Below are 16,270 nucleotides of genomic sequence, written 5' to 3' on the forward strand. Positions count from 1 at the left end.
ATACTCACCATTATGGAATTGGTCAGTCTTCTCTCTTTAATTCATGGGAATCATAAAATGGAAATAAAATGTTTGTGATGAACATTGTTAATGGTTGGCATACACACACACACACACACACACATGCACACACACACACGCACACACACACACACACACACATGCACACTGGTTTTAGAATTAGAAAAGGTAGAAAAATCCTGCTAGGTTTCTCTTCTTTTTTCAAAAATTTAAAGAGTTTCTTTCATAATGAGCTATTTAAAGACCCATTAATATTGATTTGCCTTTGTTGTTAATGAGAAAGAGGAACAGAACTCTGAACTGGCTGGGATGCCAAGTCAACTCTGCTAAACTGGGACAATCCAGGTCAGACAAGTGCATATGATAGCCCCTCATATAGATATATATATTTATACATACACTTCATACCCATGGCTTGCAGGGAAACTCTGAGTGCTATATTTGAATGCACCATATATGAATAATATATCAAATAGGTTCTTCTAGGTCAATGCTATTGAGGTCTTCTTCTTTCGTTGTTCCACATTCTGTCTCTCTTATTCCCCTTATACCTCTTGACTCACATCTCTCTCTCTCTGGATGGGAAAGCCATGTATTCACCTCTTCAGCAAAACACCTGCTCCTGAACCTCTAAGTTTCTGATCTCTCCAGTCTACACCCTACACAGTTGAGAGGTCTTGTCTTGTGGGTACTTGGGGTCCTCATCAGGGCTGGTGCCATGTAAAAAGAACCCAGTCCACATTCTGTGAAGTGGTTGTCATTAGGAAGGGCATCCAGCTGTAGAAACCCTGCCAAAACAGACATTGGAACTTGGCGAAACTCTCAGGTTCATCAGTTCATGTGAAATTGTTCAACCCATGCCAACATGGAAAAAAACTATAAAGGATGATGATGATATATGCATGAGATGACTAAATATCTCAACAAATGTCAGAAAGCAGTCCTGGAGAAAACCCATTCAACACATGTGGGTGTGGAAACATGGACATAAAGTGGATGGTGATGATATGAAGTGCATTCCAGAAGTTTTGATAATTTTTCGGGAGAGGCAGTTATCACTGTCTTACATTATTGCAATTTTAGTATATTATTATTATTATTATTATTATATATCTAATAAGCTGACCTGCCACCTTTTGTTATTCTAAATTGAAAGGGACAGCTGCAACCACGCTTTGATCCCACCCTACAAAACACTGCTTATCACAGCTGACAAGTTTGCAGAGTACAGTGAGGACGCGAAAACAGTATGGAAGCTCACTATGCCATAAATGGGGGAAAAAAGCGAGAGATTTACAAAATTCTCCAATTTGCTTATGGATTAATTTGTTTTTTCAGTGACACATGAGGCCAGGCAAAGCATGAGGAAACCCTTCTTCAACAGCTAGGGCATCATCTATATCTACAGGGTTCCTTCTGACCAGATGGTCAATAGAGAATACTTTGTAGAGGTTTTGAAGAAGTTTGGGAAGAGATTTCATCACAAAAGGCCATGGCCCCTGCACCAGTACACAATTCCATACTGACAATCAACAACTTGACAGAGGTGGGCATGAAAACTGTCCCTAACCCTCCTGCCTACAGTCCAGACATTGTTCCCTGTGACTTTTGGTTGTTCCCAAAGCTGAAGGAGAAGGTGGAAAAGGCTGTGGCAAGGGTCCTGGAACCCTGCACTTTGGAAGACTTCCATGGCACCCTTCAAGAAATGGTTGGAACACTACAATGAGGAGTGCATTGAGTTCGGAGGATCTTACTTTAAAGGAGGTTTGAAATTAATGTCTCTCTTGAAAACATCTCAAAACTTCAGGAATCTACCTTGTAAGATATGCACACAAATAAGCATGTGTGTTTACACACACACATACACACATACACGCACACACACACTTATGTAGAATTGATGTCAATATTAGTTTTCCTATAAGTTCATTTACGTTTCTGTAATTATTATATTTTTTCTTGTTTATTTTTCATGTGAGATTATTTCGGAAAACAAAATGAATAGCTTTTATAGAATCATGATAGTCGTTTGTTTGTCATGGTTTTCCCTTTGTTCTTGTAGCTATTATTATTGTTGTTGTTGCTGCTACATGTTTTTCTATTTAATTGATTGAAAGCTGTGATGCAGAACAAATCTATCACCTTTCTTTTAGACACACACACACACACACACGCACGCACACACACACAGATGAAAATTTCTTTGTGATAGTAATGGAAGCAAACAGGATATTGAAAGCTTAGAACTTGGTAGAAAGCTAGTTTAATAAATTTGCATACGGATAGGTACATACACATGTATCTATATGCATATAGATGTATGACTGTGTATAAATGTATAAGTGTATACATATGCATGTGGCAGAATATTTAACTTCACTTCTTATCTTCCTGCCTACCCACCTTCCTACTTACCTACCCATCCATCCATCTATCTATAATAGTCATAGGAGTTTGAAGAACAATTTTCACATTAAGTGCTCCACCAATTGCAGGCCTAACAAGAATAACTGGTTGAAGTTAGGGTAAACCTTGGCGTCATTCTGAAAATCCATGAGATACACTGGTGCAGAGAATCTATATAAATAGAACAGATGAGAGAAGAGAGGTGAGAGAATAGATGTTTATTGTTTACAGCTGTTTCATATTCTTGTTAGTTGTATAATTGATGTTACATCAACATTAACATGCATATAAAGTGTACGTACACACACAAACACACAAATATGTATATGTACACTTTATATGCATTTTGATGTAATATCTATCATATAACAAGATTATAAAACAACTGTAAATGAATGTAATAAACATCTACTCTCACGTCACTTCTCTTATCTCTTCTGTTCTATTCATATGTGAGTGTGTGTGTGTGTGTGTGTGTGTGCGTATGTGAAGTATATTTGCCATCTAAATATGGCTAACCACTAAGGGTGGATGTTACTGTAGCTTGTAGCCCCAGGAGAACATCTTCTCCAGCTGGCTATTGACACACTTTCTGTGCCCTATCGGTATTTGCAAAGGAAGCCACCCTTCCCATCGTCAACCTATGTGATACGCACGGACCAGGGTTTCTGGGTATATACCTCGTTCAGAGATTTATATATATATATATATATTGGCCTGCTTGCATCATTTGAAGGCTAAAACAATGTGAAGCGCATCATGACCAGCGATGTGTAGCAACATCTGATAGCCTGGTCGGTCACGGTGATATATATATATATATATATATATATATAAACAGGATTATATGGTGATACTTGAAGCTCTCGTTTGATGTTCTTTACAGTTGACCATAAATGCCAACAAGTCAAACGTAATTCTAAACTTGTTGATCACATGAAGCCTTTAGATATGAAAACAGATTCTTGTTTGCCTATGTACAATTATAAAAGTTTTCACATTTCTAACATTAAGCTTGATTTCGTTTTGGACAAATAAAGAAAAACGAAAAAAATATCAGTAACTAGAGACACATCCACGTACATCATCGTTTCATCCTCAAAGCTTTAATGTCCATTTTTCCATGCTTGCATGGGTCAGACAGAATTTGTGGAGGCAGATTTTCTACGGCTGGATGCCTTTCCTGTTGTCAACCCTCACCTGTTTCTAAGCAAAGTATTAATATTCACAAAAGATAAGAAATGAAAGACACAACTTGTATGACAGTGAAACTCATTTTACAACAATCACACAGTCAAGTGAAGAAGAGACAAACAACCAAACACACATTTGACGGGTTTCTTTCAGTTTTTGTCCACTAAATCCCCTCACAAGGCACTTGGTCCAGGGCTATAGTAGAAGACACTTGCTCAAGGTACCATGTAGTTGGAAAACAAACTTCTTAACCACACAGTCATACCTCAATAATATGTATTCAGCCAACCTGTGCTAGCATGAAAAACTGGATGTGAAATGAATGAATATATCATCATCAGTTAATGTCCATCTTTCTAGCTGGTATGGGTTGGATCATGTGTGAGTATGTTTGTGTGTGTGTGTGTGTGTGTGTGTGTGTGTGTATTTATATATTAATAGCAAAAAAAAGAAAATTTTTTGAGAAATTTATCATAGATCAAAGAAAGGAAGTATCTACATTTCCAACAAAATATGCTACAGGTTTCAATTGCTTAAAAATAACAATCTAGTCATGGTAAAATAAAAGGAAAAATTTATTAAAATAAATTGAATTAATTTTTCATGATATTGGTTCTGGAATTCACATTTTTCTTTCTCTATGATGCAGAAACAATCAGAAGGAAACAAAATTTTAGCACCACAAGTGATTTTTGTAAGAAAATTCCGTCAACTTCCAGAACTGATTTCATGAAAGAGTAATTTGATTTAGATTTTATTTATTTTTTCCTTTTATTTCATTATGACTAAATTGCCTTTTTAAGCAATTAAAACCAGTCATGTATTTAGGTAAAAATACAAATACTGTCATTTTTCCATGATAAACTTCTCAAACCAGTTTCTTCTTCTTGTGTTTCAAATATAAATTTACTCATGAGGAATCTCTCAACCTTTTCAGTAATATATACACACAACAGATAGAGAGAAAGTAAGAGAGAGAAAGAGAGAGAGAGAAAGAGAGAGAGAGTGTGTGTGTGCAAGCTAATATTGACTTTCAGATACATGTCATGTTTGCTGTTCTCTTTAGGGTCCACAAATTAAACACACATTCACGCATATTTATTTAAAAGTGACTTAACTTGCTGTTGTAACGCATATTTTAGAGAACGCAGGAATTAATTCTAACTCCCATTCTTTTGATGTATGTTAGCTTACAACTCTGCCCTCTTTGTTATGAAGCCTACACCATTTCCTGTTACACTTTTTAATATTTTACTCAATAGAAAGCACATTGTTTACTTTATTCTACCTGACAAAGCCAAAACACTTGCACTTTAAAGAGTGTTTGTCTGCCAATAGGACCAAATCTACTACAATTTCATATTTCCACCCAGATAATTCTATCTCAAATTTAGATCTGTTAAACACGTAAATTCCTCCCCATCAACAGAGCTATTTAATTTTTTCATATTTCTCTAAGGAAAATATAAACTAACCACATCTCTTGTTATTGTTAACATCATCATCATCATTTAACGTCTGTGTTCCATGATAACATGGGTGGGACAAAACCACAAGAGCCAGCCATTATATAAAGCCTTGTTAGTGAATTTGTTAGATGGAAACTGATTAAAGAAACCCTATCTATCATACACACAAACATTTTACATATATCTATATATAAAATATATATATATATAATATATATATATATATATATATATAGTAACAATGATAGAAAGAAATTTGATAGAATTAATGGAGGTACCTTTTCTTTATACACTGATATAAAAAAATCTTTGAATTCTACTAAGGAAACGAGATGGAAACTGCTTAAGTTTTTTTTTATCTTGTTTGTTTTGTTGTTTGTCCTGTCTTTATATATGAGTACGTATTTGTGTGTTTGTTTGCAGTTGTACTTGACAAAAGTCATTCACTCTGAGCAGTGTTGTTATCATGTCTCCTGTTAATTGTTCACTCACTTCATGTTCAATAAGAGATCCCTTATTTGAAAAACAGGTAAGGACTAGGGACAGGAAAGGTATTTGGCTGTTAGACATTGTCTCAATAATAGGTACTCATTTAACACGTGCTAGCATGGAAAAACAGATGTAAAATGAAGGAATGAAAATATAAATACACACATATATAAAATGTAATACTGTACTATTTTGGTATATAAATGTATTGTTACAGCATGTTAAATATTACAAAAACAGTGCAATGTAAATGTTTGTTCATGCTAGCATTATCAAGGCTTTGTTTTACAGCTGGATGCCTTTCCTGTTGCTAACCCTTACCTGTTTTCCAAGTAAGGCATCTGTTATTTCACATCTTCAAAGGCACAAAGCAAATGAGTGTTTGTTGACAGAAGGAATGACAGTAACAACATCATGCATAGCGACTTTTGACCACCGATATAAGCAGACATATGCATACTTCTGCACATTTGTATGCGTGTACATACAAAACAGGCTTCATTTAGTTTCCATCTACCAAATTTGCTTAAGGCCTTGGTCAGTTTAGACCCATTGTAGAAAACATATGCCCAGTGCTGCACAGTTGGACCAAATCCCAAACTACGTAAGTGGGAACTGAAATTCTTGACGATGCAGCTTTGTGGTTATATGTTTAAAGTTGAAAACAACTTAACATGGAATAGATTTTTTTTTTTAATTTAAATGGAAGAAAAAAATTATAGCCAACCAAAAGGAAAGAAAAAGCAACTAAACAATCGAACTGTGTACTTCTAAATTCTCTTCTAGATATATGTATTTCTTCACTACCCACAAGGGGCTAAACATAGAGGGGACAAACAAGGACAGACAAAGGGATTAAGTCGATTACATCAACCCCAGTGTGTAACTGGTACTTTATTTATCGACCCCGAAAGGATGAAAGGCAAAGTCGACCTCGGCGGAATTTGAACTCAGAACGTAACGGCAGACGAAATACGGCTACGCATTTCGCCCGGTGTGCTAACGTTTCTGCCAGCTCACTGCCTTCTAGATATATGACAACCTTTTAGAATGCTCAATAAATATGATCTAACATTTTAGAGTGATTAATGTGATTTAGGTAAATGGGACAACATTTTCTTGAATTGCTCAGCATACCTTCAGTTTTGAGTGCTCAGCATCCTACAGGCATACAACATACTATCATAATAATAGCTGCTTGCCTCTCGATTTGTTTTTCTTCAATGAAGATTGTAGCAAACATGTGAAACTTTCAACTTGAAGTCTGGTGTATTTAAAAAACAAAAATTAATTTGATATTCACAAAATACATCTTGCCTTGTTGCCAGATACACTGAAATATGTAATTGCACAAATATTTATGCAGCTCTATTGTTATTACATTGAGAACTCTTGTTACATAACAATGTCTGCGCAGACAAATGGATGTAAATAGAACATTTACAAACTCACACACCAATTATGCTTGCATTCATCCCCAATGTATGTGTGTTTGTATGTGTGTGTATATATATATACACATACAAACACATGTATGCACATATATCTTTTCTCTTTTGTGTGTTTCAGTTATTGGACTGCAGTCATGCCGGTGTGGGGTGGCATTGCCTTGGAGACATTTCAGTCAAACAAATTGACCCCGGTATTCTTTTTTAAGCTTGGTATTTATTTTATTGGTCTCTTTTGCCAAACTGATAAGTTATGGGGATGTAAACACACCAACACTGGTTGTCAAGCAGTGGAGGGAGACAAACATATACACACACACACTCACAAGGCTATGGTTGACTCAAAGTTATGGTTGACCCAAGGCTATGGTAGAAGACGCTGAAGGTGCCATGCAACCCAGAACCATGTGGTTGAGAAGCAAACTTCTTACTACAGAGCCATGCTTGTGTCTATAATTATATATACCTACAAACAATATTTCGATATATATATATGTGTGTATATATATATGCACACACACGCAAAACATGCACAAAACACATATATAAAAACAAGAAGGAGAAGGACCCCCTTCAGTCATGACTGACCATGGGATTGCACCTAGAAAGTTACCCTCCAAGGCACAAGTCTGGGCAAGGTTGTTCATGGAAGACCAGTCGCCCATGCATACCAGCCCCTCTCGCCACACCACCGATGTTATCCAAGAGAAAGCAAAGGGGCCGATACAGCTTGGAACCAGTGACATTGCAACTCATTTCTACAGCTGAGTGAACAGAGCAACATGAAATAAAGTGTCTTGCTCAAGAACATAACACACAGCCTGGTCTGGGAATTGAACTTACAACCTCATGATTGTGAGCCTGATTCTCTAACCACTGAGCAATGAGTCTTCACATAAAAGCATATATATATCTATCTCTCTCTCTCTCTATATATATATATATATATTTTGTTTTTGGATTTGGTTTACAAGATTCTTTATGTGAGTTCGTGTGTTGAAGCATATTCTGTTGTGTCTGGGGAGAACATTCTCTTTTAGTGCCTTATAATTTAACACACTCACCGGTTAAATTTCCACTCATTTACTTATTTATTCTTCTGAAATTTTCATTGCCTCTTGCAACCTTTTCAATAGTTGTTGACTCTATCCTTTATTCAAGCTGTGTTCTTTTTGTTTGTTTGTGCACATGTGTGTGGGTCAGTGTATATAAATGAGTGGAAATTTTACCGGTGGCTGTGTTAAATTATAAGGCACTAAAAGAGAATGACTCTCCCCAGACACAACAATATACATACATACATATATATATAGTACGAAGTAAGATAGGGGTTATGGGTGTAATCCACTATGGGATATCATTTATCCAATATACTGTTGGTAAAGTACCCAAATTCTTAATACATATATGTTTATAATTGCAATGCAATTAGTCATTTATTGTATTAAACGAGTGAAGGTAAAGAAATATTTTTACCGTAAATTTATGATACAAATAAGAAAATGGAGAAACAAATTTGGTTTATTCATCAACTTACGGATATTATAATGTTGGATTATTTATTCATTTTACAAATGAGAACATCAAAAGCATACAAAAATATTATATAAATCTATTATCTTATCTATTGATCTATATAATATTTTTGTATGCTTTTGATGTTCTCATTTGTAAAATGAATAAATAATCCAACATTATAATATCCGTAAGTTGGTGAATAAACCAAATTTGTTTCTCCATTTTCTTATTTGTATATATATATATACGAGCTTTATACTCTACTCTACTATGTTCTTAACAGAATATAAGCTGTATATATATATATATATATATATATATATATATATAATGATAAATCTCAGAGCGAGTTATAAACAGTAGCGGTAACACATCGTGACGGGGAGGATGACTCCCCTTCACAAATACTGAGAGGACACAGATAGTGTGTCTATAGCCAGCTGGAGGAGATATCTTCCTGGGGCTACAAACTACAGTAGCATCCACCCTTATGGGTTAGCCATATTCAAATGGCAAATATGCGTCACTATATATATATATATATATGAGTAGAGTATAAAGCTCGTCCACCTTCAGGTTCCTCCTGGTGCTATCCAGCAGTCGTAATATACGTACTGTTAGATTTGCATTGGGACTTCTATGGTGTGTGAATGGATAATTGAATGAGTTGGAGTCAACAAGAAGGAGTACGGAGGAACCTTGTAGTGACTACAAATCAATGTTCCTCTGCACTCTTTCTTGTTGACTCCACTTTATTCAATTATATATATATATATATAAATGGATGAATGAATTATCCTTTGTTTACCGTTAACATGGAAAATTCGATAAACAGTTACCAGGGTAGCAAAATTCACGCAAGTAACATGAATGAAGCGACCTATTCACAAGTTAATGTGCAGTAATTTGAGTAGTATAAGTAAATAAATGGAGTTGAACACAGTTGTTATTCAAATTCTTTTGAAAAAGAATTTTAATAACATCTACGTTCAACTCTATTTATTTATTTACTTATATATATATATATATATATATATATACACACACACACACATATACATATATATACATACACACACACCTATACACACACACACACACACACACACATATATATATATATATATATATATCACTTCACATATATATAAGAATATGTACACACACATGCGTGTGCATACACACACACATTCTGATGGTGAATCAATGTTTTCTAAAATCTCCTTCAGTGATCAACATATTTGATGATTGCAATGGCCAGAATCTTGGTCTTGACAAACCATAAATTTTAATTTGTTTTATATACCTATTGCAAATGTACACATGAACACATGCACACACACACTAATACAAATGTATACACACACTAACATGAAAGTATACACATAGAACCATAAATGTATATATGCATCAGTAAATGTAAACGCATGATGCTGAGTGTACTTGCTCTCCTAGTTAAGCTTTGAATATCATATTCATCAAATACACACGCACGCACACACACACACACACAAGTCAAGAAGGGAGCCTCTGGACAGTTATTCAATGTATTTGATATAATAGTCAAAAGCCCCCATCAAAACATAATGTCTTAAAATAGGAAGGTCACAGTGGACAATGTTGTCCTAGATATTAGGTTGTCCCAAAAGTTCGTAAACACTTGCGAAAATTGAATTTTTACTCGCCAAGTACTAACAAAAACAACAAAAATTATTCCTCAAAATAAAGACCATTATTTTCCAAGACTTTCTACGAACTTTTGGGACAACCTTATATATACTGAGATGGACTGGTCAAGGCTGAAATGTCTTTGATCATAGATCTGTGTACCCAGGGCTGACCAGGGACTAAACAAACGCTAAGTACACACACACACACACACACACAGAAAGCATGGAAAATGTACAGGATGTGCAGCACATAACCGTTTACACTAGACCTTCTCTTTTCAGTGGTGAAACGTTTAGGTGGTGGTGGTCGTGGCAGTGCTGCTGTAAGTAGTGGTGGTGGAGGTAGTGTAGGTACGGACGACCGTTAGTGAAGATAATAGTATTAGTGGTGGTGGTGGAGGTGGTTTGTTTGATGGCTGTGGGGGTTTCAGAAATAGTGATGGCCATAACAGGCAAATGGCGATGGTGATGATGATAGTGATGGTGATGGCGGTAGTGATGGTGGTGATGATGATGATGATGATGATAACAATGATGTGTTATTGGTCTACATTACTAAGTCAGCATGCATCCAATGTAGCAACAACAACAACAACAACAGCAGCAGCAGCCAGCTCAAAACAACAACTACAACAACAACAACAACACTGCATTCATTTTGTCAAATGAAAATATGAAACCGGATGACAGTAGAGGTGGTGGTTGTGGTGGTGGGGGAGGAGGAGGGTCCATTTAGCGGTTGCATGGAGGAGGAGGAGGAGGAGGAGGAGGAGGATTCAGTATAGATTACAGAATTCTGTTGTTGGTGGCGGTGGTGGTTGTTGTGCTGAATAATAGTCACTGTGAAGAAGGCTGCTTGATGTAAACATAGTTCGGGTAGTAGTACTACGAGTGGTGATGATTTGGTTAACTGTTTACTACTTAAACCAGCAATATCTGATCCAAATAATCAACCTGTTTTCTGAACTTCATTCCGTAACCATTGTCAACCTGTTTTATATTCAAACTGGCCATGTCCAGCTTCTCACACACACCCTACAATGTTGTTGAAAACAAGATGAATAAATACGAATAATGTTTGACAGAGTCACTTGAATGCTGAAGGGTTAAAAACTACAATTGGTATTTAGTCAAATAATGAGCAACTCTTTTAAAAGAAGACTATCAGTCGTTTACATTTGAGTGATGATTGAAAGTTTTAGCAAGATAGCTGTGGTCAACTTTAGTCAAGCAGTATTGGTCATCAGAATTTCTTAGGAAGGAGTAGTTATTGACCCTCAGTACATAACTGGTACTTTATCAACTGCCTGGATGATGAATCAGACAAAATCAGTTTTAGAATTTTCTTGACACTTTGGATTAATCCTCCCTCAAGATAGAGAAATGGCTGGCCACATGTAGCATCATGCTTTTACTTCATGTTCTCAGTGTGTGTGTGTAGTGATGAGCTGACAAAGCCATTGTTTTAGTCCTCCTGCCCTTGATGCAGTGGAATATCAAGGATGAAACAGCTGGAGATAGGGAAAGAAGGTTGCCCCAACTGGAGCAACAGGAAATGGAGTGGCTTGCTCAAGGACACAAGTCACTCCCCCCCCCCCAGTCTGGATATCGACTGGACAATCTTAATGATCAGAAGCTCTGCTCATACTCTTTCATCTAATATTCAAATTCAGAAGACAAGGACTAAATGCCACTCTGTACTTAAGCAGCCATTTCACTGATTCTAACATTCTGTTGCAGCATTATCAAATAATAATGGTAATAATAATGGATTCAAATTTTGGCACAAGGCCAGCAATTTTGGGGGTAGGGGTAAGTTGATTACATTAACCCCCCCAGTGATCAATTGGTAATTATTTCATTGATCCTGAAAGGCAAAGTTGACCTCAGTGGAATTTGAACTCAGAATATAAAGCTAAACATCTTTCCCAGCTGGTCGTCTTAATAATAATAATAATAATGATGCTGATGATAATTATAATGATAATAATAATAAAAATAATAATAATAATAATAATAATAATAATAATAATAATATTGATTATAAAAATAATAATGATAATAATAGTAATAATAATAATAATGATAATAATTAGAATAATCATAGAATAATAATAATGATAATAATAATAATGATAATATAATAATAATAATGATAATAATAATAATAATAATAATAATAATAATAGAATGATAATAAAAATAATAATAAAACCTTGTCGTTATTGTCAGTGTCAGTAGTTGTTGTGGTAAGATGGTGGCTGTTGTAGCAGTGGAGATGGTTGTTTAGGTGGTAGTTATAAGTTTGGTAGCTTGTTTAGTGAGAGGGTAATAGAGCAATCTCTACAACTATGGGTGGAAGTGTTAGTACAGGTAAATATGAAGTAGTTTTAGTGGTAGCAAAGGATGACTAGTAAAGGTGCTAGTAGTGCTGGGTGTTTTTACATGTTATGGTACAAGTGATTGTAATGGTGGTACTACACTAGAGGTGATGGTTGGAGACAGTTCTACGGGTATACTACGGCTGTTAGTACAGGCAGATGTGTAGGTGCTAGTATCGATGGGTGAATCTGTGCTGACAGCAGAGGCGATAGTTTCATAAAAATGTACCCCAGGTGGTTCTTAAGTAAATATACTAAGAAAAGTATAGGTGCATCTACAAGTGGTGATATGGGTGATGGTGTTAAAAGCGGTGGATCATTTGGAGGGTGGTGTTAGTGCTATTATTACTAAGCTTCCTGTAGACTCTTGCAGGTTATATGATGTTCCATTGAGTCTCTCATACAACGATGGCCACAAGGATACAAAAAGCTCAACCTTGACATCTTTATCCCGTTTTCCTCCTCTTTTCCTTGTATATTTTTTTTCTTTTGAGAGGAAGGGATAAGCCTAATACCTGACTGCTGCTTTATTTTATTGATACTGAAGGAATTAAAGGCAAAGTTAACCTTGGAAAAATCTGAACTTAGAATCTACGAAAGCAATACCACAAAGCATTTTGTACAACGTGTTAACGATTCTGCCAGCTTTCCATTTTAATGATTATTTCATTGTCCACTTTTACATGCTGGCATGGGTTGGACAGAGTTTGTAGAGGCAGATTTTCTACATAAGGGATGCCTTTCCTGTTGCCAACCTTTGCCTGTCTCCAAGCAAGGTAATATTTCCTCATGGCCAGACATGTTTTTGCAGAACATTGAAAATGAATGACATTAATTTACAGCAATCCACACACACACACACACGCATGTACAAGCACACATGCACGCACACAGGCACACACACATGCATACACTCCTCCCCCATATATACATGATAAGCTTCTCTGTTCCAGTCTGTGCCCAATCCACTCACAAAGCTTCAGTTGGTCTGGGGCTACAGTAGAAGCTACATATGCCTTAGGGGTGCCATGCAGTGGGACTCAGGTTGGGAGGCCAACTTCTCAACCACACAGCCATATTGGCACATATAATAATAACAATAGGGGTCATGGTGAGAAGGTTCATGTTGAGGTATGAATAATGTATTGCCCCCATTGTTTGGAGAAGGGTTTCTGTAATGGAGATGATTTCAATAAACAAAGGTGCTGATTTGATTTATTAGTTTTTTTTTTGTGTTAGTCAGGAATAAGGGCCTCTGCCCACAACCTTGCAAACTCTCTGAGAGCGATGAGACTGATGTGATAGATGCTATAGACCTAGAAAGGGTCATTGGCTAAGCTAATACTGTTAGCATTTGAATTCAAATCAGTAAAGGATGTGAGTAAATGCCACACAGCAGTCAGTGTGACACACATGCACACACACGTTCACACACACACATATATACACACACATACACGCATGCACACGCACACACATACACGTATGGACACACACGCATACACACACTAGTTTTTCAAAGTGAGGTGCAATTTTAACAATTCACAAAGAAAGGAATGAGAATGTGTGATGTTGTTTTTTGCCAATGATGTTGGAGATGCACCGATGTGAAGCAGGAATCAAGAAGAGTGGGATGTGAATTTGATTTGTGACATGAAACCAATGATTTATTCCTGGAAGAAATGGTGGACATTGTAAGTTTATCTGGTCAAGAATTTAACTGCTAAACACTTAATCTCTTAATCTCTTGATCAGGGTTTTAGAAAGACGATGAAAAAGAAGAATGATACCAACATGATGATGATGATGATAATGATGATGATAACAGTGGTGATGATGATGGTGGTGGTGGTTGAAGATTATGATGATTGTGGTAATGAAAATGCTGGTGTTATGATGATGATGATGATGATGGTGATAACAGAAACAACAGTGGTTACTATAGCAACGGCGATAACAATTCCCATGGATCATTTGCTAAAACAACAAAAACATCAACAACAATAACAACAATGTCAGCAGCAGCAGCAGCAACATCAGCAGCAGGAGCATCGGCAGCAGCAACAACATTAACTAATAATGGCAAGGATCACCAGAAGAACATCGAAACAACAACGAAATAGTTTTAGTAGCAAATAGAAAAGGAAGAAGAGAAGGGGGAAAGGAAGAGGAAGCAGAGAAGAGGGGAAAAGGAAGAGGAAGGAGAGCTGATGAAGAGAAAAACGAGGGAAAGATTCCACAACAGAATTATTGGTAAAGCTGACCAAGACATGACATTTAAAGCATGAAAGAGAGAGAGAGAGAGAGGGGGGGAGAGAAGAAAGAGAAGAGAGAAAGCAAGAAAGTGGCAGAGACTGGAGTGACTGGAGCAAGAGAGTTAATGAGAGGGAGAGAGAGAGAGAGACAAAGATAGAGTGAAAGAGCGGAAAAGGCGGGGAGAAAGAGAGAGAGAGAGAGAGAGAGAGAGAGGCAGAAAGACACAGATACAGAGACAGAAAGAATGAGAGAGAGAGAGAGAGAAAGAAACAGAAAAAGTGAAAGGGTGGGAGGGAGAAGAAAGAAAGACTGAAAGAAGAGAGAGAGAGAGAGAGAGACGGACAGACAGACAGAGAATAATGAAAGAAGTATAGCTTGAGAATGTGTGAACACCTTGCAATGGCTGACTGGAGCTTTTGGTGAGGCCAAGCAACTCCCCTGGAAGTAAAAAGAGAAACAAACAAAAACAATGGCAAACAGTCAAAGTTTAGTCAGACAGACAGGCAGCAGTGTTATTGTACAACAACAACAACAACTACAATAATAGTATTCTTCTGATTATTACATTAAACATTGCACAGCAGAGTGCAGCAGTGTGATGTTAAAAGATAGCAGTGTAATCCATAGATGACTGCAGTGTAATCTAACAGCAATTGTGCAGTGTCATTTTAGCAGTAGCGGCAGCAGCAGCAGCAGCAGTGTAATGGGGTTGAGCAATGGAATTTGACTGATAACAGTTGAATGTGTAACAAATGTCGCAAACATGTTTTAATGCAACATTGATTAACCAAAGCTGAAATCACTTAAAAGTAGATTAATTCAATGAAAACTCGTTTACTCAAGCTCAACCGACCACCAAACTACTAACTGGACCAAGTCTTATTAAAAATTAGTATTACCTAATGGAAACGAACCTAAAATAAATAATCTGACCTTGCATAACTAAACTAATTAATTTATCTAACCCAGTTAATTTGACGATTGCAAACTAATCTAATCAAACTGAATTCATCAGGTATATTTGATTTGCAGCCTCTGTTTCTATGTTTCGCTGCAGGGGGATTTATTAGATAGATAGATAGATAGAGAGAGAGAGAGGAGTTTCACAACACTAATTTGTCCTTCCTGCAATATCTGTAACATTTAGTCACTTGTGTACTAAACACACTATGCCCTATATACATATATATATGTAGTATACACTCACTTCCCTATGATGGGTTTTGTTATGATGTAATCTAAGAATGCATCACTAAAATGCTACTGAAACAGCTGTTGTGAATTTTGAATCACATGTTTTTCTTTTCTACATTTGTTACACTTGAAACCAGTCATGGTTTGGATCTATGGTTTATATTGGATTTGGTACCTGTGTGTGTGTGTGTGTACATACCTGTAGTATACAACAAATAAGTGAC

General features: G+C 36.4%; 1 protein-coding gene across 3 annotated transcripts in view; it reads right to left on the bottom strand.

Annotated features, from left to right (window-relative positions):
- LOC115219254 overlaps positions 1-16,270 on the bottom strand; it is a 250,510-nt gene that overhangs the window by 16,940 nt on the left and 217,300 nt on the right. For 2 of the 3 annotated variants that reach the window (XM_036508688.1, XM_029789403.2), the window contains one exon: positions 15,246-15,290. The exons of the other annotated variant lie outside the window; for it this stretch is intronic. In XM_036508688.1, coding sequence (XP_036364581.1) covers positions 15,246-15,290 — 45 coding nt within the window. The remainder of the gene's footprint in view (positions 1-15,245; positions 15,291-16,270) is intronic. 3 annotated transcript variants of the gene reach the window in all.

The sequence above is a fragment of the Octopus sinensis genome, linkage group LG14 (assembly GCF_006345805.1).
Source record: "Octopus sinensis linkage group LG14, ASM634580v1, whole genome shotgun sequence".
Classification (NCBI taxonomy): domain Eukaryota; kingdom Metazoa; phylum Mollusca; class Cephalopoda; order Octopoda; family Octopodidae; genus Octopus; species Octopus sinensis.